Source organism: Phascolarctos cinereus, unplaced genomic scaffold, assembly GCF_003287225.1.
Source record: "Phascolarctos cinereus isolate Bilbo 61053 unplaced genomic scaffold, phaCin_HiC Scaffold_4;HRSCAF=312, whole genome shotgun sequence".
Lineage (NCBI taxonomy): Eukaryota > Metazoa > Chordata > Mammalia > Diprotodontia > Phascolarctidae > Phascolarctos > Phascolarctos cinereus.
In genome coordinates this window covers 378,601,229-378,627,679 of record NW_027555847.1, presented here as the reverse complement: position 1 = coordinate 378,627,679, position 26,451 = coordinate 378,601,229, and the positions used below count along the sequence as shown (strand labels likewise).

The window sequence follows — 26,451 nt, the reverse complement described above, 5'->3', positions numbered from 1 at the left end:
GGTGTACCCTAGGGATTCTGGGCTCTGTTGGGTGAGCTTGCCTCTTATCTTTCATAGAACCAGGCCTCCATGCCAGTTCTGTACACCATGTCCCATGCCCCACCCCTGAACCCTCACTTTCAAGCTCTCATTTATATTTGTCCTTCTCCATTAGACTGTTCCAGTTCCCATTTAAATTTGTTCTTCTCCATTAGAATATAATCTCCTTGAGGGCAAGAACTTTCTTGGCTCTGTGTATTTCTATCCCTGTGCAGTCAGCACAATTCCTGGCACATAGTAGGTACTTTATCTCAGGAATAAAACAACTAACCCAATTAAAGGGGGAAGAAAACTATCTTGTTAGTCCCTGGAAGCTTGTGAACAGGGACATGGACACACACACGTATGTTTGTATGCATATATATATTTGGACTGGACCTATGATTTCACTGGCATGGAGAACTCTAAATCAGCAGGCTCCTATCCGGGCAGATCAACATGTGCTCAGCAACTTATAGTTACAATGAGTTGTGCAGGGAACTGCGGTAAGTGACTTGCCCAAAACCACACAGCCCATATGTCTCTGAGGAGGGACTTGAATCCAGATCTTCCTGACTCCTAGTTCAACTCTCTCCACTACTCCTTACTACTTCTCATATGTACTATAACAACCATCCCTCTATACTTATCAAGAACCAGGCTTGGCTGATTTCCAGGCTCTGGGAGTAAACCCTGTTGTGACCAAGTTTCTTGTCAGTGACTCAGTGAGACAGCTGTAGGAAGGAAGACAAGAATGTAACTTCTACTCGCCAAGCTTGATATACATGTGATTCTTCTTCCCATCTAGTAGCCCCCACCATTGTCAAGGCCTCTCTTCCCTTCATATTTTAGGAATGCTTCCCATTTTCAGTCTTTTATGTTCATTTGAATCTTTTATTTCAGTTAAAATGTTGGGAGCAAAGGGCCTGATGCATAGTGTGACCTCTGCCCCCTGTCACCTAGCTCCCCAATCTTCCAGTGATGTTACTGACCCCATCCTTGCCTACTACTCTAGCTGCTTTGAGAGTAGAGAAGAAAGCACAGCATTAGGATAGAAAAATCATCAAGGTAGAGTGGAAAGATTACTATATTTAGAAACAGAGAGCATAGGTTCAGGTCCTCATGTCACCATCTGTTACCTGTGTGACTTTAGGCAAGTCACCCCCCTGGGCTTTAGTCTCCTCAACCGTAAAATGACAAGGCTGAACCAAATCAGCCGTGAGATTCCTTCCAGTTCTTAATCTACGATCCTCTAATCCACCTGAGACAGTGCCATCTGGACCAGGAGCGTTGTCATTTCTGGACGTTTCAAACCAAGTCTGGCCATTGTCCAGTGGGTGGTGCCAGAGAGTTTACTCAGTACAGATCCGATACCGGTGCTGAAGGTTGACAAGGGTTATCACTGTCTGAGCTCTGGTGAGGCACCAGCCAAAGAAGCTGGCAGCCACCAATACCACAGCCACCTTTTTAATGCGTGTTTTCATTTCTTCCCCATCATGATTCTCAATTGAAATAGACCAAGTGACTGAGGATGCCTTGAGATCTGTGTTATAAAGAGGAATGCCACAATCCTGAAGCTGGAGAAGAAAAGGAAAGCAAGGAAGGAAAGGAAAGAGCTTCAACTTTGCTTTCAATTTCACCTGGTTAAGAAATGTTTTCCTCCAACCTTTGCAAACATACCAGTTTATCCTGAGAGAGGGCTATGGGGCTGTGCTCTTCCAGCAGAGGGATTCCTTTTAAAGAAGAGGCTTGAATCTGCACATGCTCAGCATAGGTGTAGGGCAGAATGGTTTTTCATCTCAAATTCTGGATTTTCAAGAATGGATTTGTCCAGAAGTTAATTCTATCATAGAGAAAAATACCACACTAAAAAAAATTGCTTTGTCAATTTGAGGACCCATTTGAGGAGCAGCCTAACCCAGGGAGCAATTTCTGGTTAAAATGGCATCATGTTGGCCTTTTCTTGGCTGGAGTCCAGTGAGAGAGAAGCTGTGCAAGAGTTTGGAACTCTTAGGGGTGGGAGGGAGAAAGAAGGGAAAGGAGATGGGATGGGACAGGGGGAGGTTGTTTCCAAGACAACGGTTTGGAGAAAGAAAAGACAAAGCTTGGAAAGAAAGAAAGCCAGCAGGACGGATACCCTAGAAACCAGAGGAAAAGATGGTCCAGTGCTTGGCACCATATCAAGGACCAAGTAAGGTTAAGGTGGAAAAGTCAAATGATTAGTTCTTCAGCATTTCTTGGCCTCTTGTAGCAGAAGTGGGAGGAGACTCATCAGCCAGTATTTATATTCAGAGTGGGGTATGTAGTATGTAAAAACTGCCAGATGACTCCCTCCCCCATTATATCTTCCTCTACTTAAAGCTCTCCCTTTTCAAAGAGCCTGGCTCAAGGCTTTATCAGCTGTTGCCTTCTGCCAGGGAGAAACCAGAAAGTTTGTAAGTATCCTCTTAATGTCTGTTATTTTGAGTTTTCCTCATTACTGGGTAATTTGTGTTATTGTTTATCTGCATTTCTTTATTCCCCACCCCTCCCCTCTTTGGAAAACTGCACAGTTTCTCTGTATGCCTGAACTAAATAGACTAGCTCTAAAGGCACAGTTCAAGGGATTCAGCCAGCTTTGGGTTTTTGTTTTCTTTTGACCCAAACCACCAGCTTCTCTAAGAGGCTCGAATGTGCTATCATCCTCCAGTGAGGTATTTGCTTCCTCACTGTTGTTGATTGTTAAGACAGAGTAGAATAAATTTGACCAAAAATGACAGAGGATATATATGACAAAGGAATCCCTTTGACTACTAAGTGGTCATTCAGTGGAATGCTGAATGTGGAGTCAAAGAGGTGAGTTTGGACCCAGCTCTGCCATCAACTCCCTATGTCACCCTGGACTAATCCCTTATTGTCTAAACTTCAGTTTTCTTAACTAGCAGACACAGCTTCAGAATTAGAGTTCCAATGTGGGCTCTGTCACTTGCTACCTGTGTGTCCTTGGGCAAATCCCTTATCCTCTCTCAGTCTTAGTTTTCTCATCTACAAAATGGGGATAATACAGAATGTCCCAAAAATCTTAATGAAGTTTTAGCTATTGAGCTAAAATGACTAAGACTAAATTATTAAGGCTTAAAACTGCATTTTTGAGACACCCTATGTTAATAACCTACTTCCCAGGGTTGTTGTGAGGATTAAATGAGAAAACATGTATAAAGGACTTTATGAACTTTAAAGTGCTATTATAAATGCTAGATATTATGATTATAGAAAATAAGGAGGACAAATTAAGTGACCTCTAAGGCTCTTTCCAACTATAAACCTATCTTATGACTTGATGACTTTTGAAATCCCCCCACCCCACCCCAGCCCTAAAGTAGTGATTCTAGGTTCCTCTGGAGAAGAAGCTTGTGTTCTTGAAATAGTTAAATAGCATAGGAAACTTTGTATTTCTATGACTCAATGGGAGTAAGTAAGGCACAGGGTATGGCCCTTCCTAACTATGAATTTATATGCTTTTCTACTTGCCCTGTCATGCTGAGAGAGTTTGTTTCGCAAAAGCCCATACTGAATGGAAAGAACTGTTCTATCACATCTGAAGTCACTGGCTAGGATAGTTCTGATGGTACTGCCACATACATGCAAATTTCTAGACTGACTCACAGATAATTGAAAGAAAAGGACTTACCAGGGAATGGGATATGAGGCAATTTCTTTTTTTTTTTTCTTATTCCAGCCTGGCTTTAAAGGAGTTTGGGTTCCACCTGCTGCATCAGAGTTGTGAATACCCAAATTAAAGATTATTTGTAAGTACCAAATGCATCCCTTAAAGACGAAAGTTCTGTTCTTACTAGAACATGAATGTTTGAATATCCCTCACTTAGGAAAAAAAAAAACATATGTTAGGTATGCAACTAGAGATTTTATTTTAAACCCATCATTGATTTTATAACTTAAAAGTGAAACTTGCCTCAGGAGTTAAAGAATGACAGTCTTCGGCTTTATGGCTTTCAAACATAGAGCACCATGGAACAGTGAAAGAGATTTGATTCGGGGGAAGCCAGTTGGTAACAGGACTTAATTGCTATATTGAAGTTTTTCAGTTCCAGACCAACCCAGCAAATGATATTAAAGAGCTTACCCTAAAACCTCTTAAGGAAGGGCAGTGTTCTTAGACATAATGGAGTCCTCTCCAAAGATGGAAAAGGATGTTAGGTATTTTACCCATTGCTTTTCCTAGTTCCCAGACTTTGTTCTGCTAGCTAACTTTTTACTGTTTCCTGATATGATTTAGAATTCCTACTTTTGAGGAAGGAACAATATCTTGTAGAAGTATCTAAAACTCATCTATTATTTGTTAAATGGCATAAAGCATGCTACCAACAGATTTCATTTAATCCTTCTGCTAGTTTAAGAACAAGAGAATTCTCTAATCTGGGCAACAGGGTGAGAAGCTTGGCAGTGAATAAAAGCTTTTTGCAAGTATTCTCTAAAAAAATCAATCCCCCAAAACCCTTTTTTTTGCTTTTTTTCATAGTCCAAAAATATCACCATAATTTTGCCTGTTTTTCATATATCTACATTTGACCGCAAGATAGAGATGTGACAATTTAGCTTTATTATTTTCAAGGTACCAAATCAAATCGTCAGTTCTGAGAGGAAAGAAGTTCCTGAACACACTGACAATTCACTAAAAAGAGCTATGAAACAATATTGGAATCAGAATCTGTCCCTTGGTCTGTTGGGAGTTTGAAGGGGGTAGAATCTCAGAGTAAATCATCTCTTCCTATGACCAGCACTTTGTTGTTAAAAAATGTTGGGACATATTATCCATGGTCTTGTACATATCATGATCAGGAGGTGCAATAGACCCAGTAATGTATGATCATTATATTAATGCTTCTTTCCTGGTGTTTTGGCCTCCATCTTATACTCCACACTGCACTTCAGCAGAGGGGCATGTTTCCTGATTTACATATTTTTTACCCTTTGTCATATGGAGGAAAGGAAGGATGAATGGACGTACTTTGAATGGCATTGGTGACACCCCACATAAAATTCTTTGGACAAACAATTTTGGAAACAAAACTTTTGAGGCAGAAGGCCAAGGCACACATCTAAGCATACCTCTTATGGATGGGCTGGAGGAACAGGTATGCCTATTTCGAAACAATCCCTCTCTGTGGATGATCTTTGGGGCCTGGCTCATAGCAGTGTGTGGGTGGGGTGGGGGGGGAGGGAATTACTGGGAGTTCTTGGCTGATATCTGAAGGTACTCAAACTGACCTGTATCAGTGCCATCTTTGAATACCTGACAGTCCCTCTGAAACCAGGTGGTAACTAGGTGGGCAGGCTGGGACATGAGTGCCAGGAAATTTGTGACTAGTAGATCACATTGAGTGAGTTAAGGAAACTCATGTGGGGTACAGAAATTATTGAGTTGATGATGTCTGCAAGTCATTGGCAAACCAAGAAGGAAAGTCAATGAAATCCATGTAATCATAACCGCTACACAGTACCTTAAACACGGCAGGTGTATAATAAATGTTGGGATGGATTAGTGAATAAATTTCCGCACAATGTCCTTTCCCCTTAATTTTCAACTCCCAATGCAGTCAAATCTTGTGTAATATTGATTTTTTTTTGCCTTTGTCAATTTCACTGAGATTACAATCTCTATAACTATAATCTAGAACACTGGTGAAAGGTGCTAAGCATTCCTCATGTAATGTTTTCTCCATTGCCCAGGTAGTATCTAGATTAATTGAGGAGCCGGGAGAACAAGCAGTCATAGGACAAGTGTTCTGGTATTACAAAGTTTCTTGGGTGACCGGAAGCTGAAAATTTCCATTTAAATTGGTGGAATCCATCTTATGTATAACCAAAATATTTAAAAGGCTGAGCAACATAAAATTGCTCTGTGATACTCCAGAAGTCTAGAAGAAATATCTCTAAGACTGTGGAGGCAGCAGAAGGTATCTTAAAGAATGAAAAAAGCCACCTCCTCTTCCCAGAAGCAAACTTTGGCAAAAAGAGCAGTAGTAAACCTTATGTGTCAAGCTGTCAATCTGCAGAAAAGATAACACAATTCGACTTTTATTTTTACTTCTATAGCTTGGGCAGTTGTTCTTGGCCAGGTTTTTCTTACCTAGTTTCATTCATACCTCAATTTCCAAAGTTCCAGAATAGCAGGGTTTTGGTTTTGTTTCTGTTTTTTTGGTTTGTTTTGTTTTTTAAGTTCCCAAGTTTGAAAGCATGAATGTATTCACACTGTAATATGCCATGTATCTATCAGTGGACACATAACACTGGCCTTTGTCTTTCACCCCTCCTTCCCATTTAGTATTCTGAATACACAGAAAACCAGGTTGCTGGATTGATCACCTTTGTTTTGATTAGAGGACTGTGCCTTTCATAGAATTTTCCAGTTCTTCACAGGACATACTCTGAGAGAGGGAGAGGATGACAGAATAGGAATTTTAACCTATCTCTCCTCTCTCTCTCTCTTTTTTTTTTAATATGGCTTTTAAAAATCAAGCACTTGAGCCTCTTATTTGATGGTGTATCCAACTAACAGTTTAATCCTTCCAGCAATATCAAGAGGCACTTTCAAAGTGCCTGTACCTGGAGTCGACTGACTGATGTTAAACGCATATCTTGTCCTCTGGGAGTTGTCAGTCTAAGACCACCTTCCCATAAAGATTCAATTCAATTGAACAAGCATTTATTAAATACCTGCTATGTTCCATAGCATTATACTAGGGTTGGTGATAAAATATGTTTTAGTGATTCCTGTCCTCCAAGCAGCTTTCATTCTGAAAAGAACTCAAAGAAAAATCTCAAATTCTAGTGGCTAATACTATTTCACCCTTTTGCCAAAGCAAAATGTGTCCAATCTGTAATTCATTAAATAATTACCTTGCATTTTTCCATTAATAACTAATAGCTCACCATTGTTGGGGGGTGGGGAGGGAGAAGGCAGGCAGCTCAGTCAGCTAGACAGTTAATGTGGCCCTATGGCTAAAGTGTGTTTACCTCTCCATCGAAACTAAAAGAAAATACAAAATCAAAAGATCTAATAGTAAGCAATTTCAGGAATTAATTGCCCATTAGTAATTATCTTTTTTGCAAATTCTTTTGTAAATGGAATGATGGGCATCAAAAAGCAAATCTTGCAATTAGCACTGATCAATAGCACCTGTTTGCAGCCTGACCAGTAAGAAAGGACTGAATCTATTTCTGGACACTCATCTGGGTCCTGTCTTAGGTGTTCTGCTATCAAACTACCATCACTGATTGTCTCTACGGGTCTCATTGTGGTTTTATGCGTTGGGTATTTTCCTATGGTGCTCTTGCTTTGGCTATGCTATTGTAAGGTAATTGCAGTTCTGCTCTTGTCCATATTTCTTTGTATGTGCACCCAAGGTTATGTCACTTATTTCCCCCCCCCATTTTTTCTTAACACGAGAGGTAGCATGGCAGAGGACTGGGGTTGGGCATTGGAGGCAAGAAGATCTGAGTTCGTAATTTGCCCTGGCACAAGCTGTATGGCCCTGGAAAAGGCCCTTAGTCTCCCAGTGCCCTAGGCAACTCTCTAAGGCTGAAAATTAGCTGTAATTTACAGAAGAGTTGCCTATTTGTAACAGCCAGGAAAGTTTCCATACAAGGGATTCCCAGCAGCTAGGAAATCATGGGTCTGGATCCTATCTTCCCTTCCTCAATGCCCAGATAAAAAAGTTATTGCTGTTATCCAATACTGGGTTCATACTATTGTACTACAACCTTGCATCATCAACATTCTTCTAGTCTATATTTATTGTGGCTATGGCCTTGGTCTGCTCCTATTAAACACTTATACTGGGTATGGTGCTGGCATCCTCGTTTTGCACATTTCTTCTAATTATGTAATTGGCATTGTTTTCGGACATTGAGATGATAACATAACTCTCTTTTTGCATGCTGATTTTGGCTAGGTCATCAGTATTTTCGTACCTTGGTGGTTGTGTTGTTAGCATTTTTTTGCATATTTCTCTTGGTTATTTATTGGTATTCTTTTTTGCTTAATACTCTACTTATGTCACTAGCATTCGCCTTTGCAGTTAGCGGGATTATACTTAAGGCATTCTCCTTTGCATACTTAGCTATTTTTCATTATGTCATTGACATTCGCTTCTTCACGCTTATCCTGATTGCACAGTATATGCATGTTTATTTTGGTTGGCATTGGCTTTCTTTTTTGCATAATTTTCCTAGTTCTGATTTTGGTCCTATCCTTTGCATACTTCTCCTGGGTAAGACACTGAGATTCTTTCTCCCTGTGTGTAATTATCTTGGTTATGTTATAAGCATTATCCTTTGCATACTTGTTTTCCTTATGTCATTGGGTTTTCATCTGAATAACTTATCTTAGGTATATCTGGCATTCTCTGCATATTTATCATGGGCATGTCTCTGGTATTTTCCTTTGCATATCTACTGAAGGTATTTCATTGGCATTCTCCCTTTGTGCAGTTATGTGGGTTTGCCATTAGTATTTTCCTATGAGATGTTTGTCCCAATTATGCTCTTGATATTGGCTTCTTGCATTCTTTTCATAGTTATGTCGTTTACATTCTTGTTTTATTCTTGCTGTTGTTATCCACAGCTACTTCCCTTCTGTATCTCCAAAACCCTTTGGATGGAAGACGCTATTGGGCTATTTTATGGACTCAAATAGTCAACAAAAACAGAACCCCCATGGTCACAGCTACAATATGTTTGGATAACTCGAATACAAATTCAAGTTGTCACTTGTCCTTTTGACTTAACAGGGGAGGGGATTTGTTTTAGAATAGTACAAGTGTGTCTCATTTTACACAATACAGCATATCCCTGAAAATTTGTACCTAAATAAAATTTTAATTTGGATCAATTTTGGATCATCTGTATCCCTGGTTCTCTCAGTCAATACTCTTGCAAAATAATCAATCCAATTGTAATGCTAATTAGCACATGCAAATTAATCTGGGTTTTTATATCTTGGGATCTCTTTAAATCCTTTTCATTCAGAAAAGACCTTTCTGGAGAAAAAAAAAACTTGGCTAAGAAAGCTGTCTTTCTTAGTTGAGAACCAAATTATTTTGTGCATATATATCCATCTCTAAATTGCACTAATGTTAGGGCAATCCATCCCCATCCTTGCAAGCCCATTCCTCATAGCACATGCAAAAGCATCCCTGACAGCTAGCCTGCACCTGGGAAATAGCACAATTAAATGAAGTCCTGCTCTTCTCCACGTAATCTTATGGATCAATGGGATTTTGGTGACAAGCTGAGTTTAAGGGATCCTCTCCAACTTTATTTCCCCTTCTAAAGGAAAATAGTAGTGCTTTCTTTCCTGAGCATCATCTCATTTTTCCAAATGAAATGGCCCTCAACAAGCTGATCTTCCATAGATTCTGGTTTGTGAATGGAAATAATAATAAGCTCTCTTCTTTCTTTAAGGAGCCAGAGCAAATAATAACCATGGAGGATAACCCTACTGTCATTAAGATGGACAGTCATGAAGGAACCAGTTCATCATGGCAAGGGAGAAGGTTCATCTCCAGAGCCATTGGCTATGTCACTGGAGATATGAGAGAATATGCAGACTGGCTCAAAGGTATCTATCTTTATATCTCCTGTGGGTTACAGTTCTCTGGTTTTTCTGCCTTTGGATTAGGTCTGCTTCTCCATTCTGTCTGAGGAAGAGACATCCAAAAATACTCCTATTCCCTTTTCATTTCTCACTTCCTTCCTTCCTTCCTATCATTACTTCTCTCTTTTCCTCTTTCACCCTTCACTTCCTCTTCCCCCTAAGGACGCTGTTCTCTTTCTTTTCCTTCCTATCTACAGCCTTCACATCCACAAAAATCTCAATGGAAGATCCAGTGACACTGGATAGATGACGTCATTGTTTAATCTCAATTTTCTCACCCATAAGGATGTGATCCTTATAAGGATCCATCTATGAGATAATAACCTACCTCACAGGAGTGTTGTGAAGTATCATATGAATGTGAATTATGATTCTTAGTTTAGGATATCTTCTCTGTCTTCCTTTCCCTGCCATCACCACAAATTTTCCCCAACTACACTAATACCTGAATTCTCACTGCCTGGTTTATAGCTTTATGACCTTTGTTGTTGTTCAGCCACGTCCAACTCTTCGTGACTTCATTTGGGGTTTTCTAGTCAAAGAAATTGGAGTACCATTCCCTTCTCTAGCTCATTTTACAGATGAAAAAACTGAGGCAGACAGGATTAAGTGACTTGCCCAGGGTCACACTGCTAGGAAGCATCTGAGGCCAGATTTGAACTTAGGAGGATAAGTCTTCCTGACTCCAGGCCCAGGGTTTTATCCACTGTGCTACCTAGCTGTCTGCTTTATGACCTATTGGAAAGCAAATACTACTTCTCCCACACACACATACACATAGACATATACACACACATAAACACTTATCAGCCATTTATACCTTAATATTATTTATACCTATATATTAATTAATTTATTGTGACTTTTATGAGAGTAGCTTTTATAGCGGGAAGGGAAAACAGAGTAGGAAGAAACTAGAGCTTTTGAGGTGAGAAGAAACCCCTTGGGAGCAGAGTACTGCTGAGAGGAGAGAAGAGCACAGAAATATAGACTTTCAAAATTTTTCGTCAGTAACTTGAATAAAGACATAGTTGTCGTACTTACCAAATTGGTGGATTGAATTTAATAGAAATATGTGTAAATACCTGTAATTAGCTTCAAAACATCAAGTGTAAAAAAAAAAAGAAGAAAGAAAAGAAAACATCAACTGTACAAGCATAGGATATTGGAAACATGTGGCCAGACTGCAGCATATCACTAAAACCCGAGGGTTTTAGTGGACAGCAAGCTCAATAGGATTCGACAGTGTGACCTACTAGCCAGAAGCATTCATATGTGTTAACAAAAGTATTGTGTGTAAAATAAGAGACATGCTGGTCACACTGTATGCTACCCTGGAATGTTATGTTCAATTCTGAGCACTGCATTTTAAGGTAGATGTTGGCAAATAGCTTGTTCCTTCTCAGTCTCTTTTACTGAATCATCCCACCTTCTAACCAGGGGTGCTCCTCAAGGCTCTTCTATCTACAGATCATTTCTTTGGTGATCTTATCAGCCCCTTGAGTTCAATTGCCATGTTTATGCAAATGACTCCTACATCTAAATATCCAACCTTAATTTCTCTTTTGAGCTCCAGTCCCCACATCATCAGTTAACTACCTGCTGGACATTTCCATTTAGATATTATATTGTTGTTGTGTGATTGAGTCATTTCAATTGTGTCCAACTCTTTGTGATGCCATTTTGGGGTTTTCTTGGCAAAAGTACTAGAGTGGCTTGCCATTTCCTTCTCCAGCTCATTTTATAGATGAGGAAACTGAGGCAAACTGGGTCTGCCCAGGGCCACCCAGCTAGTAAGTATCTGAGGTCAGATTTAAAGTCAGGGAGATGAGTCTTCCTGATTCCAAGCTCAGTACTCTCCACTGCGCCACCTAGCCACCCTGGGTGTATTGTAAGCATCACAAATTCAACAAGTCCAAAATAGAATTATTTCTCTTTCCCCCCAAATCTGTCCATACTTCTTTATTTCTGTTAAAGATGACACCCAACTTCCTTCCAGTAACTCAGGTTCACAATCTCAGAGTAATCCTTGTCTCTTATCCCTCATTTACCCCATGCCAATGCATATTCAATCAGCTGCTAAGTCTCATCAATTCTACCTCCTCGATATCTCTTGCACCTGCACTCATATAGCCACCACCCTACTTCAGGCACTCATCACTTCAAGCCTGGACTATTTATTACAATAGCCTCTTAATAATTCTCTGTTTCCAATTCCTCCCTTCTCCAATCCATTTTCCACATAGCTGACAAAATGATCTTCCTCTAAAGCATGTGGATTCTCCTGCTCAGGAACCAAATGGATTCCTCTTGCCTCTGGAGTAAATGGAAATTCCTCCTTCTGGGACTGAAGGATCTTTACCATCTGATGCCTAGACCATCTTCCAGATATTTCACATATTTCATGTACTTCATGAACTTGACTGGGGTTAGATATATAGATGTGGAAGTCATTGTCATAGCAAAGATTATTAAAGCTATGGGAGTTATAAGTCACCAAGAAAGTTTAAAGAAAGAAGATGGCCAGAGCCTATGAAAGGTCAAGCTCAGGATAATGAATCAGAAAAAAAAAACTGAGAAAGATAGGTAGGAGGAAAACCTAGAAAGAATGTTACCAAAACACACTGAGAGGACAGACTATACAGGAAGAGAAGGGGATCAGCAGCATCAAATACAGAAGATAGGTCAGTAAGGATGAGGACTTTAAAAAGACGGTAAGATTTGGCCATTAAAAGATCATTGGTAATTTTGAAGAAATACTTTTTTGTCAAGTAATAACATTTTTCTGTTTCCACACATTTGAAAGATTGTCACATAAAAGAGGTATTAACTATAGGTAAACAAAATTAATTAATGGTCCTAACATACACACATAAAATCAAATTAAACCTCATAGGTATCATTGCCAATTGATGGAATAAGATGTATAATGGGAATATGACTCTGGAAAGATTTACCTTATTCAAAAGAACCAGATAAATAAAAAGAAGGGTAGAATTATATCATAGATTAAGATATACTCATGGGAGGAAATCCAAGAACCAGGGGAGAATAGCATGGCAGAGAATATTTGGGTGAAAATCAATGGAGTCAGAAACAGAAGTAATATTGTCATTGAGGTATGCTACAGACCACCGAGACAGAAAGAGGAAATAGATGAATTGAGGAAGTAAATCACAAGTTTGCCACTGAACTATGATAAAACAGCATTGGGGAACTTAATTATCAATATATATCTTCTGGAAGTCTCTCTTCCAAAAGCAAAGCAACTAATCATTTCTAGGCATCTTTGTGTTAATATCATCCTTCTAAAGATGGAGGAACAATTTGTCTTTGTTAATAAAAAAAAATGTTTAAGGTAGAAGAGCTATTAATGACTACAAGAGCATTTTAGAAATGCTAAGTCTCAGAAAATGCTAAGGCTGGCAAGGAAAGCTAAGGGCACCAAAAAGGACCTTAAAGCTATATTGCAGGACCATCAAAAAATTGAGAGAACCAGAGATTTGGGAGGGGAAAGAATTATGATAATGGGTGAGAGAGATGGCAGAACAGTTTTACTGTTGTGATTCTGTTTTCTCTTCAAAGGAGAATGGTGTTTGGATTGTAAAGGATAGAAGAAAATGGCTAATAGGGTATTAACACCTTATATAAGTAAAGAGATTGTAAGAGGACAACTAGCTACTCTTGATAAGTTCAAGTCACCTGGTCCAAATGAACCAGGTTATTTAAAGACCTGGCAAATGTGAAAGGTAACCACAGTGAGAGATTGTAAAGAGCTGGGCCAGTATGTCAGGCTTGGAAAGGTGCAAGTGTTGCCCTGATTTTCAAAAAATGGAAGACATTGGAGTCTGCATAGGCCAGTGAGTTTGACCTCAATTCCTAGCAAAATAGTAGAACTTATAATTAGAGCTAGTGAACCATCTAAGGATCTAGAAGTAATTTAGTGATGGTAAAGAGCCAGATCACTTCATCCAGAATAGGTCATGCCAGACTCAACTTATTTCCTTTTTGAACAGGGTTCCTAGATTGGAGGATACTGCAAAGGCAATTTAATTAGATTTTAGCGAAGAATTTGACAACGTCTCTCATATTGTTCTTATGGACAAGATGAAAAGATATGCACTACATGAAAGTACAGTTTGGTAGTCAAAACTGGTCGAAAAGGTGGGCTCAAAGTGTTGTTAATGTTCAGTATTTGGGCCTGGACCCCACCCAGCAAAACAGGGGAGGTAGTACCTTGGAGAGAAGCTGGAAGAGGGTCTTAGGCTGCAAGACAACCAAGTCACTAAGACTTCTTCCTCCTGTCCCAGAGCCATTGACAAGGCATAAGAGAGCTAGGATCAGAAGTGGTCTCAGAGGCCCTAGAAAATTAAGTGACTTTCTCAAGGCCAATGAGATAGTAAAGATCAGAGGCAGGATTGAAATTCAGATTCTCTAACTCCAAATCCAAGGCTCTTTCCACTGCACCACACTACCTCCCTTATGAAAATGGTGGAAAGGACAAGAATAGGAAGTGGAGAAAAGAAGTAAGAATAATGGCAGTGGCAACTGTAGCATTCAGACATCCCCAGAGACTGGGAAAAACTGTGCTCCCTCTGTCAGGGTACAGATAACGAGTGCCCCACCAGAAGAGGAAGAGCTGGAGGCATATTAAGGTACACTCACCTTGCCATGTGCACATACCAATGACTCTGGAAGAGAGAGTGAAGCTAACAGCTTTGACAGCCCTGCCTCACTCAAATCCAATTCACGAGCAAGTCAAGACATCACGCTCGTGATATATCATTGGTCCTCTTCAAGAACGAAAGATGAACACCCACCACCACCTTTGGGTAAAGATTGGACTAGATCCTCCCTAGGTTCTCCTTCCACTCCTTAGAATCTGTAATTCCATGATTTATTTTGCTCATTCCAGAGGATAGCGTTAGGAGCAATAATTTGAGGGAGATTGATGTTTGCTCAGCAGAAAGTAAAAAACGGAATAATAATTAGAATTAATTATTAATTACATATAATATATATTATATATAATATTAATTACATATTATAAATATTTATATATAATTATAAATAATTAAACAAAATTAATAATTAGAACTATTCAAAATAAAATGGCTGCTTCAGGATGTAGTAAGCTCCCCATCATTAGAGGTCTTGAATTAGTGGATGTTGCAAGTGCAGCCCTTTGACTGAATCCAAATGTCACAGTTTGTGATTTTTGGATTGAAGTTTGGCCACACTTGAGGACCTAGAGGGCCACATGTGGCCTCGAGCTGCAGGTTCCCCACCCCTGGACTAAACCTTTAAGCTCTCAAATGACTATGATTCTATGGTCCTATAAAGGGTTCTACTCCTCTTCTTTGCCCCTTCAAAAATAGAAGAAAAGCACAGTACAACGGAAAGAACTGGAGTCAGAACTATAGAGTCAGAGAAACCGCCTTCATATCCCACCAACAATGCTTAGTGTTCAAGGTCACCTATATGATCTTGTGCCAGTCATTTAACCTTCTTGAGCCTCAATTTCCTCATCAGTAAAATAAAAGGGTTGGACAAAATATCCCTTCTAGCTCTTGATCTATGTAGGGCCCTGGCTGCCTCCTCCAGAAAGCTCTTCCGTACCTCTTTCCCACTCCTGCCCTCCTGCCCTGCCCAAAAGCAGGGGCAAGGCCAGCTTCCTTCCTTCTCACATACTTCCGTGCCACAGGATGCCCCAGAGTCTCAGTGAACTTTGAGTGGAGGCTAAAGGAAACCAGAAGTCAGAGGCTACAGAAGTGAGGACAGGCTAAAGATAGTAGGGTCACTCCGAACCACATCCAGAATCTTTCAGCCATGAGGTACCACAATTCTGCTGTGGACAAAAGAAAATAGCAGAAAAAGGAGAAAGGAAATTGTTGGGCAAAGTGGAATTACTTGTCAATGCATACAGTTAAAGACCCTTCCAAGATTCTCTCTAGCTCAGCCAATGTCTGTGATTTCATCCCCCCAGGGAATGTAGTTTCAGAGAATTCTTCTGGACCTGCCACTTTTGCTTGACCGCAGAGATTAGAACTAGGAGTAATAGGAAGCAGAGGTACCTGGCTCTGTCTTGGACTTTCCTCCAAACAAGCAAGGCCTCAGCTAGACGTTGACTCAATACAGAGACCGCCATCAATTCATTCAGGCCACAAGCATTTACTGTGCACCTGTTATTGCTGGTCAGTTTCAGTTTGTTTTTGTTTCAGCTATGTATATCATTTCACAGTATATCCTTTCAGTCATGTCCGATTCTTTGTGACCCCATTTTCTTGGCAAAATTACTGGAGTAGTTTGACATTTCCTTCTCCAGCTCATTTTACAGATGAGGACACTGAGGTAAACAGGATTAAGTGACTTGTCCAGGGTCACACAGCTAGTAAGTATCTGAGACTGGATTTGAACTCAGGAAAATGAGTCTTCCTGACTCCGGGTCCAGTGCTCTATCCACTGCACCACCTGGTTGTTCTTATTACGTACCTACTATATGCTAGACACAATGCTAAGCACTGTGGCTACAAAAAAAAAAAAAGCAAAGAACAGCTCCTGCACTGGAGGGGCTCAGAATCTAATGAGAAATGTGCACCATATGTACAAACAAACTGTGTACAAGACACAGCAGAGATGATCAACAGAGGCAAGGCACCCGCGTCAAGGGGAATTAGGAAAGGCTTCTTGCAGAGGATAAGATTTTAGCTGTGACTTGAAGGAGGCCAGGGAAGCAAGGAGACGAGATGGGAAGGGAGAATTCCAGGTATGGGAGACAGCCATTGAAAATGCCTAGAATCAGGAAACTGAGTATGTGGTGGAATGAACCGCAAGGAGTCCAATGTCACCCAATCACAGAGTTTGTGTAATGGATTAAAGGTAGAAGACTAGGAAGGTAGGAAGGGGACAGGTTAGGGAAAACTTGGAATGACAGAGGACTGCATATTTGATCCTGGAGGTGACGGGGAGCCACTTTGATAGCTGAGTGGAAGACATGGTTCCTAAGTACTGAGGTTCAAGACGGGGCTGGGTGACTGGCCACTTACTGAGGATGTCATAGAAGGAACTCCCATTCGAGTGCGAGCTGGTCTAGAGGACCTCTGAAGTCCACTGTCCCGCCAAGATTCTATGAATGGCGGCCCTTGCTTTCAGTACTTAGCAATGACTCATCTTCCTTCCATTTGGTTTCTTTCAGACAAACCTATCATACTTCAGTTCCTTGACTGGATTCTTCGAGGCGTATCCCAAGTGGTGTTTATTAATAACCCCATCAGCGGGATCATCATCATAGCTGGGCTGCTGGTCCAGAGTCCCTGGTGGACCCTCACAGGCTGCCTGGGAAATATAGTATCCACGCTGACAGCCCTACTGCTCAGTCAAGACAGGTAAGGGTAGTCTGTTGGGGTTTGTTTGTCTTATTTGCTACAACCCTAAAACTCCATGCTAGTGAGGAATGACAAATTCCATCAGGAAGGAACAATGACAAATGTGTCCTCAGATGAAGTGATTCTCTACTTTCAAAAATCCATTGTAATTCTCAGAGTCCAAAGTATTATTTTTTTCCTTTTTATCACAGATATTGGATGTTGTATCCAAATTATAGGATCTTTTCACATCTCTGAGGCCCCTTTAAATTTTAATCCTTTCAAATCAGGAGATCCTGATTTGAAACTGCTATTTGTTGTTTAATCATTTCAGTCATGCCCAACTCTTCATGACCCCATTTGGGATTTTCTTCGCAAAGATACTGGAGTGGTTTGCCATCTCCTTCTCCAGCTCATCTTACAGATGAGGAAACTGAGGCCGACAGGATTAAGTGACTTGCCCAGGGTCATACAGCTGGTTAGTATCTGAGGCATTTGAACTCAGGAAGATGAGTCTTCCTGACTCCAGGCCCAGCACTCTGGGCATTATGGCACCACCTAACTTCCAGGTACTCTAGTACTCTCCAATCTCTCCAGGCCTCACTTTCGTTATCTGTACAATGAGAGGACGAGACTACATCATAGCATTGTAGATTTAGGTCCAGAAGGGGCTTTAGACAGCATCTGTTCCAACCCCTTTATTCTACAAATGAAGAACCTGAGGAAGGTAAATGACTGGTACGTAGTCACACAAATAGATTAGGCTGGATTTGAACCCAGGTCTTTTGATTCCAAAGCCATTGCTTTTTCTACTATACCATATTTATTGTCTGCCTAGCCTTTTAAAGAGTGAGTCATCTAGGGTAATATTCTTAGAATATAAGTTTTGTAAAGCATATATATATATATATATATATATATATATATATATATGAGCATAGATCTAAAGCTTAAAGGGATTTCAAAGACCACCTAATCTATTCCTCGTCTATTTTTCCAATGAGATCATTGAGGAACAGGGAGGTTGTGACTTGTCCAGGGTCCCATAGATAGTAAATAAACATCAGAAACAGGATTGGTACCCAGCTGTCCTTGATATTAAGGTAAACTCTATATCTTCTACAATACCCTGCCTGTATTTACATAAAGGTGTATATATAGACATATATAGATATGGATACAGATATAGATATAGATAGATACTCCCTAAAATGAATGGACAAGACTAATGACCTCTAAGGGTCCCTTCCTGGGAAGGTGACAATCAATGATTCTGTAACCCCATATGTAGACATCATCTGACCCTGGATCAGATATTGAAAGTTGAAGGGGGCCTCAGAGGCCATTTAGTCTAACCCCCTCATTTTACATTTGAGAAATGGAGGCTAAGTGACTTACCCAAGATTACACAGGAAATAAGCATCAGAAGGAAGATTTGAACCAAGGTCCTTTGACTTCAGAGCCTGTATCCTTCCCACAGTTCTAATTGATGCAAAAAAAAATCTGATAACATCCTCTTCCCATACAAATGTTCATACATTTTTATTTTGTTAGCAGAGTACATGTAGTGTTAACACAATAGAATAGTTCTTATCTCCAGAAGGACTTTGTTGAATGAATATGTGTGGCCTGGGAATTCATGGATAGGGCCTATGGTATCTTTTCTCTTTAGTATATTTGTATAATGAGTTTATCAAATTATTTATTGTCCCCTTCCCAGGAAAGAAAAGTTTCAGGGCAGAGGGGGGGGAGGTAGCTCCATGTGGACTGCAGCTAAGGAGAAGGAGCCCAAGTGGGGCATCCTCTGTGCTCTGGGCATTGGCTAGGAGGGGAGAGAAGTAAGAGTGCTGTAGGTCTAAACTCTACTTAACTCCAAGACTATATACAAAGTGGTTGCATATTAATACGAGATGAAGCTATCTATAATCCTTTATTTTGGCTAAAAGAGCCACTCCAGGGTACTCAAAAAACTCCTGAGTTGCTTCTAATTATCTAGCCTTTGACTGAATGATAGATAGGGAAGGTCATTTCCAGCTCATACTGTATTCTGTGACTCATACAGAAGCCAGAATCAAGGAAACAATGGGCAGGTTGGTAGAGGGTAGAAGTCCTTGTCTACTTGTAAGAATCTGAATCTTATTGGTTCAGGTACCCTTTCATCCTTCCCTCCCCTCCCCGCCCATCCTACTGCAGAAGCAGGTTGAAGTACATCTCTGCCTTTTCATCCTTAGTGTCTCTTGTTCCAGTGACAAGCTTCTACAGAGAGCTGACCCTAAGCGCTGAAGAAGGCCTTCCTTTAGGTCAAGAGTCCTATTTCATATCATGGACTCCTTGGCAACCTGGTGAAACCTATGGACCCCTTCTCTGAACAATGTGTTTAAATGCAGAAAATGTCCTACATTTGGGGTTACAAAGAAAGTCGATCATATCGGCTACCAAAATTTTTTTAAAGAATCATTTTATGAACTCCAAGATAAGAAGGTGTGCTCTACACTGATAACTACAGAATGACATTTCTTATACTCATATGTTATTGACTTCTTGCATGTTTTCCAGAAAGACTTTCCAAACTTTTCTTCAACACCTAATCCTATTTCTTCCTACTTAATCCTATTCTTCCTTATTTACTCTCAGCAGACAATCTTTCTGCCTACTTGACCGAGAAGACTGAGAGCCATCTGAGGGAATGCCCTTCGCCTCCCCCATGCTCTAAGTCACTGAATACTTCACAAGCATTAGCTCTGGGTCTGGGCCGTTCAACCCACCATCTTTGTCCTCCTTTCCTTACAGAAGCAGCCTACCTCCTTTTCTTTGATTTATTTACTTTTTCCTACCTCCTTTTCTTATTATTTTGTACTAGTCGTTGATGACTATGCAGGGATTTGGGACAGGCTCTGAGACTCCTTAATTATGGACACAAATATATAATTAGCACATCAATTGCTTTCGTGGGCTTTTGTCTGTGTGCCTATGCACCTGGAATTCAATTCAATTCAGCAAATATGTAGTAAACACTTATTTTGTTTTGTTTTGAGCTAGTACTCTGCCTGCGAGGCCTAGGGACACCCTGCTAGAAACAGAAATAGTGTCTGCCCTCCAGAACTGAAGCTTTACTGCACTGATACCGAAATAAAAAATAGTTTGAGGAAGAGGCCAGAGGACTCACACTACTGGGGTTGGGGTGGGCAGCAGGGACGGCTTTGTGTAGAAGGCCAACATGGGAAGGGAGTATATTCTAGGCTTAGAAGAGAGCTTATGGAAAGACTTGAAAGTTATCTCTTTTTGTTTAAACACTATCCTTTACAATCTTACTTTCACATTAGGTACTTATTAAATATTTGTGGTTTGTGGATTCCTGCTTTTAATTTTGGAGCAGCTAGATGGGCACAGTGAATAGAGTGCCTGACCAGAAGTGAGGAAGACTCATCATAGGTTCAAATCTGACCTCAGACACTTACTAGCTGTGTGATCCTGAGCAAGTCACTTAACCTTGTTTGCCTCAGTTTCCTCATCTGTAAAATGAGCCGGAGAAGGAAATGGCAAACCACTACAGTATCCTTGTCAAGAAAACCCCAAATGGGGTCACGAAGAGTCAGACATGACCAAAACAACTAAACAACAGCAACTCTTAATTTTCCTAATAAGTTCTTTCTACAAGCACAAGGCACAGTAAACTTGAGCCTCTGTGTATGATTGCATATTCCCAGGTAGCAGATTCTGATTTAATGAGGTTTAGGGTTGGTTTTTTTTTTTATTTAATACAGCAGACAGTTAGGAGTCTCACATACTAAATGCTACAGCAATCAGCCCTCTTTGGGAAGCAGCTCAGAGCAGTGAAGAGCTAGGCTTGAAGTCAGGAGAAACCTGGATTTAAATCCCATCTCTGATACTGGTTGTGTGACTGGGCAAGGTCATTAGCCTCTCTGCACCTCAGTTTCCTCATCTACAAAATGGTTGCAATAGTATCTGCTGCATATACCTCTCACAAAATTGTCATGAGGATCAACAGAGCTAACATACATAAAACCTTTTGCAGATCTTAAAGGGCTACCACACTGAGAAGGTGGCATAATTAATACTGATAATGATAGCCTTTATATAGAGCTTTAAGGTTTGCAAAGCTCTGTGCATGTATTAGCTCATTTGATTGATCTTGGTATCTCATGGAAAGACCACTAGCTCTGATAGCAAAGAATCTTTGTTCAAACTCTACCTCTAGAGCTCACTACCTGTGCCCTTAACTTCCCTGGACCTCAAAATCTTCATCTTTTAAATGAGTGAATTGGATTAAATAGCCCTAAAGGCCCTTTCAGCTCAAGATCTATGATCCTAGGGTCCTTAGCTCTTTTAACCATTAGTGTCAGTACCTATAGGCACATGGGTCCTAGGATCATAGATCCAGAGCTGAAAGAGACCTCAGAGGACATCTGGTCCAACCTCCTCATTTACAGATGAGGAAACTGAGGCCCAGAGAAGGTAAATGACTTGGCCAAGGTCACCTAAATAAAGTCAGAGGTAGGAATCTGAACTAAATTTTTCTTACGTCAAAGTCTGTGTTCTTTCATACCAAGCTAAGTAAGGGTCAAGGCTGTAAGAAGTTAGATGGCTTTCACAAGTTGTACATTTTGCATGAGATATTCATAGGTTTATAGATCTAGAACCAGAAAGAACCTCAGAGACCATCTATAGAGTCAGTCATTTTCAGTCAAATCTGACTCTCTGTGACCCCCTTTGGGGTTTTCTTGGCAGAGATAGTGGAGTGGTTTGCCATTTCCTTCTCTATGTCATTTTGTAGATAAGGAAACTGATGTGAACAGGGTTAAGTGACTTGCCCAGGGTCACCCAGCTAATAAGTGTCAGGCCAGATTGGAACTCAGGAAGATGATTCTTCTGACTCCATGCTGGGCACACCATCCACTCCGCCACTTAGCTTTCTTGTCTGTAGAAAAGACACTTTCATAAGTAAAAATCTCTAAACAAGGCAGAAGTCCTTTTTAAAACAAAACACTTGACTTTGGAAAGAAAAGGCTAAATAGAACCAGAAGTGCGTGAATTTGTTCCTTATTCTTCCTTCCCTTTAACAATAAGAAAGATTACCTCCCCCCCAAAAAAAAAAAAAGAAAAAAGAAAAAAGAAGCATACATGGAGATATAAGTATATTTTTTTATTTTTAAAACCATGCTCTTTAAAAAAATTTTATATTCCACAAGTTTTTGTTGAACTGAAATGAATTTGTTGAACAAATTAAATGTATTTTTGTTATTTTACTTATGTATTTGTGTGATGAAGTCTTCCAGCTGTTTCCACCTCTACTCTACATCAGCTGTTCAAGAATATAGAATTACCTTAGACCTCATTATCACTAGACACTGTAACATCTCCATGATCCTGAACTTTGAAATTCCCTCTGACCACAATCTCCTGTGTTCCTCCTCTCCCTCTTCCTTCACTCCTGCTCTTCAGGCTTATCATGACCTCTGTACTTCAGTTCCTCCCTAATTTCACAATATATCAACTCTGTTCTAGGCCTACATACTTCCCTACTCAGTTTTGGTCATTTGATCAGCACTCATTAGTCCCTCTTCACTGTCTTTGAATCCTTTGTCCCTGTGACCTTCTGTTTCTTCTGCCCTGTACCCTTAACCCTGGGAAATCCCTACTTTCTACCTCTTCTGCTTCTACTCCAATGCTATTGAAAAGTGCTGGGGGAGCTCATAAAACTTTAGTGACTGGGCCTACCACACATTTATACTATCTAACCTCAGCTGGGCACTCACTGCTGAATAACATTTCTTTTACTCATGTTGTTGACCTTTCACATTATCCAGAGAGGCTCTCCAAACCTTTCTCTTCTTCAACCCCCAACTTTATCTGTTCCTCACTTACTCTCAGCAGAAAATCTTGTTGCCTACTTGACTGAGAAGATTGGGGGCCATCTGAGGGAATTCTCCTAGCCATTTTTTCTCCACTCCTGTTCCTCTGAATGTCCTCACCAGTTGTTTCCTGCTTTCTAATTACAGAGGAAAAGGTATCTCTCCTCCTGAAGCTAACCTGCTTACCTATACCCTCCATTCCCTCCCCTTCTATCTTCTCTGTTATCTTGCTCTGTTATTGATTCCCTCTTACATGTCTAACTTCCCTTCAGCCTACAGACACAATCAGTTCTCCCGTTTTGAAAAAACAAAACTACCTTTCTTTAGATCCTATTGCAGAAATTGAATTTACTTGAAATTACTTCTTACTTTTCTCTTCCTTTTCACACACTTAAAAAAAGAAAAAAGAATAGTTCATACTCATGGTCTCTACTTCCGCATTGGCTACTCATTGGTCAAACTCTTGGAGTCTGGCTTCCAGCCACACTACTATACTGAAACAGGTCTCTCCAAGGTCACTAATGGCCTAAAGATCACCAAAGTTAATTATGTTTGGGGTATTTTTATGTTTATTATGTTTGGGTGTTTTTTCATCTTGATGAATCACCCTTTTCCTCCCTTGGTTTCCACAATGCTTCATGCTCACAAACTTTCTCCTACTTCTGTGATTGCTCCTCATTCTCTTTTGTGGCTCACCATCCTCCTCCTGCTTGAACTTTGGAATCCCCAAGGACCTCTCCTCTTTTTTCTACAGATTCTCTTCTTTGGCATGTTATATGTTCTCATGGCTTTATTATCACCTCTATGCAAATGACTCATCACTTTCCCTACCATAAACCTTTTCTGTCTCTAAGGTCTCCATTTTTGTTGACCAAGCCACCATCATTCCTAGGCTTATTAACTAAGGCTCATGACTCTGGAACCCTCTTTGTCTCTTCTCTCTCCCTTATCTGACATGATTCAACCAGTAATCACACCTGCCATTTCAACTTGGATGATATTTCTTATCTGGTCTCTTCTCTCTACTCCAACTGCCAACTCTTCTAACATAGGCTATCATAACAGCTCCTAACTGGACTCCACACTGCTGCCTGAGACATCTTCTCTCACACAGTTACAATCACTCCTCTGCTCTAAAACCTTCAGAATCTCCTTCTTCTCTCTCTCTCTTCTCTTCTCTCTCTCTCTCTCTCTCTCTCTCTCTCTCTCTCTCTTCTCTCTCTCTCTCTCTCTCTCTCTCTCTCTTTCTCTGTCTCTCTCTGTCTCTCTGTCTCTCTCTCTTTTTTTAAGGCAATTGGGATTAAGCGACTTGCCCAGGGTCATACAGCTAGTCCTTCTTGTCTCTTAAATAAAGCATTAACTCTTGACTTTGGCATTCAAGATCCTCCCAATTTGGTTTTAGACTATACAGATATTCATACTGCTTCCCTTCATTTTCTCTACATTCCAACCTTATCAGGGGAAGGGAATGAGAAGGGAAGTGAATAAACATTTATACAACACCTACTACATGCCAGGCACTGTGTTAAGTGCTTTTTACAAATATTGTCTCATTTGATCCTCATAACAGCCTTGACAAATAGATACTATTATCATCTCCACTTTACAGTAGAGGAAAATGAAGCAAAGAGAAGTAAAGTAACTTAAGCAACTAAGAAGTTAGGTAATAGTAATGACACTAGTGGTAATATTTATAGTTAACATTTACGTAGTGCTTATGATGTTCCAGGCACTGTGCTAAGTGCTTTATGATTATTATGCCCTTTGATCCTCACAACAAGCCTGGGAGGTAGGTGCTATTATTATCTACTTTTTTTACAGTTGAGGAAACTGAGGCAAAAAGAGGTTAAGTGACTTCCCCAAAGTCACACATCTAGTTATTGTCCAAAGTTAGATTTGAACTCAGGTTTTCCTAACTCCAAGCCCAGAACTCTATCCATTGTATCACCAGCTGCCTCTCTAACTAAATCATTCCATCCTCCCATCCTTATGCTGCCCTCTCCTGTCTCCATGCCTTTGCTCCCCTTTATTCCCTCATGCTGATAATGGATTCCTTTCCTCCACCCATTGAGGTTTTTCCCCTTCCTTTTTTTTTTTTTTAGCTTTTTTTCTCTTTATTTTTTTTTCAGTTTTCAACATTCACTTCCACAAGATGTTGAGTTCCAAATGTTCTCCTCATCTCGCCCCACCCACCCCAAGACAGTGTGCATTCTAAATACTCCTTCCCCTAATCTGCCCTCCCTTCTATCCTCTGCTTTCTCTTATCTTCTTCCTCTTCTACTTTCCTGTGGGGCAGGATAGATTTCTATGCCCCATTGCCTGTATATCTTATTTCCCAGTTGCATGTAAAAACAATTTTTAACATTTGTTTTTAAAGCTTTGGGTTCCAAATTCTCTCCCTTCCTTCCACCCCACCAATCCTCATTGAAAAGGCAAGCAACTCGATAAAGGTTATACGTGTGTAGTCATGCAAAACACTTCCATAGTAGTCATGTTGTGAAGAACTAACTAGTTTCCCTTCATCCTATCCAGCCCTCTGTTTATTCTATTCCCTTCCTTTTTAAAAGTCCACCTCAGATACTGCATCTTCCAAAAAGTCTTCCCTATCTACTCTTTCTTCAGATGAAATGCCCTCTTCAGTGTCTCAGTTTTGCCCGGACTTCTTTGTTCCTCTTCTCTTCGTCTGAAAGTTATCTGGTTACTATCCTTCTCTTCCCCTCTCCCCTTTAGACTGTAAGCTGTTTGATTGTAGGGCTTGTATGATTTTTGTCTCTGTGTTTCCAGTACAGAACATGGTTCTTTTTATATGTAAAACGATAAATGTTGATTGAATTGAATGATGGCACCTTGAAACCTTAACTAAAGTTACCTTAAGATTGTATGAAATGAGAATATGAAGGGAAAAATGCTTTGGAAGTATGGAGTGCTCCATAGATGCATGGTTCTATCCCACCTCTGCAGGATCAGCATATGTCCAAATAACTCAGAGTGGGAAGACCTTCAGAGACAATCTGGTCCCTCTCCCTGAAAAAGACTCTCCCGTCAATATCAAATCAGATATGTGATCATGCAACCTTTACTTTAGACCTCCTGGGAAGGATATTCCTTTATTATAGATTTCAGAGCAGGAAGGGACCTTGAAGACCATTGAGTTCAATTTCCTCTTTTTAAAGATGGGGAAACTGGGGAAACTAGGAAAATGGCAGAATATGCATGTCTGATGCCTCACCCAGGATCACACAGATAGTAAGTGAGAAGCAGCTAGGTGGCACAGTGGTTAGAGCATTAGGCCTGGAGTTAGAAAGACCAGAGTTCAAATCTGGCCTCAGACACTTACTAGCTGTGTGACCCTGGGCAAGTCATATAACCTTGTTTGCCTCAGTTTCCTCATCTGTAAAATGAGCTGGAGAAGGAAATGGCAAACCACTTCGGTATCTCTATCAAGAAAACCCCAAATGGAGTCACAAAGAGTCAGACACAACTGAAACAACTGAACAAGAATATCAACCCAAGTCTTCTGACTCCAAAACTGGGACTC

The 26,451-nt window shown here is 40.3% G+C and overlaps 1 protein-coding gene across 4 annotated transcripts in view; it reads left to right on the top strand.

The window, feature by feature from the left end:
- SLC14A1 (solute carrier family 14 member 1 (Kidd blood group)) overlaps nt 1–26,451 on the top strand; it is a 110,602-nt gene that overhangs the window by 48,765 nt on the left and 35,386 nt on the right. For 2 of the 4 annotated variants that reach the window (XM_020985749.2, XM_020985750.2), the window contains 2 exons: nt 9,484–9,640; nt 16,872–17,061. In XM_020985749.2, the coding sequence (XP_020841408.1) occupies nt 9,484–9,640; nt 16,872–17,061 (347 nt within the window). Of the gene's footprint in view, nt 1–2,334; nt 2,454–3,736; nt 3,807–5,002; nt 5,154–9,483; nt 9,641–16,871; nt 17,062–26,451 lie in introns of those variants that run through there. The other 2 variants (XM_020985744.2, XM_020985752.2) reach the window with 2 other exon arrangements.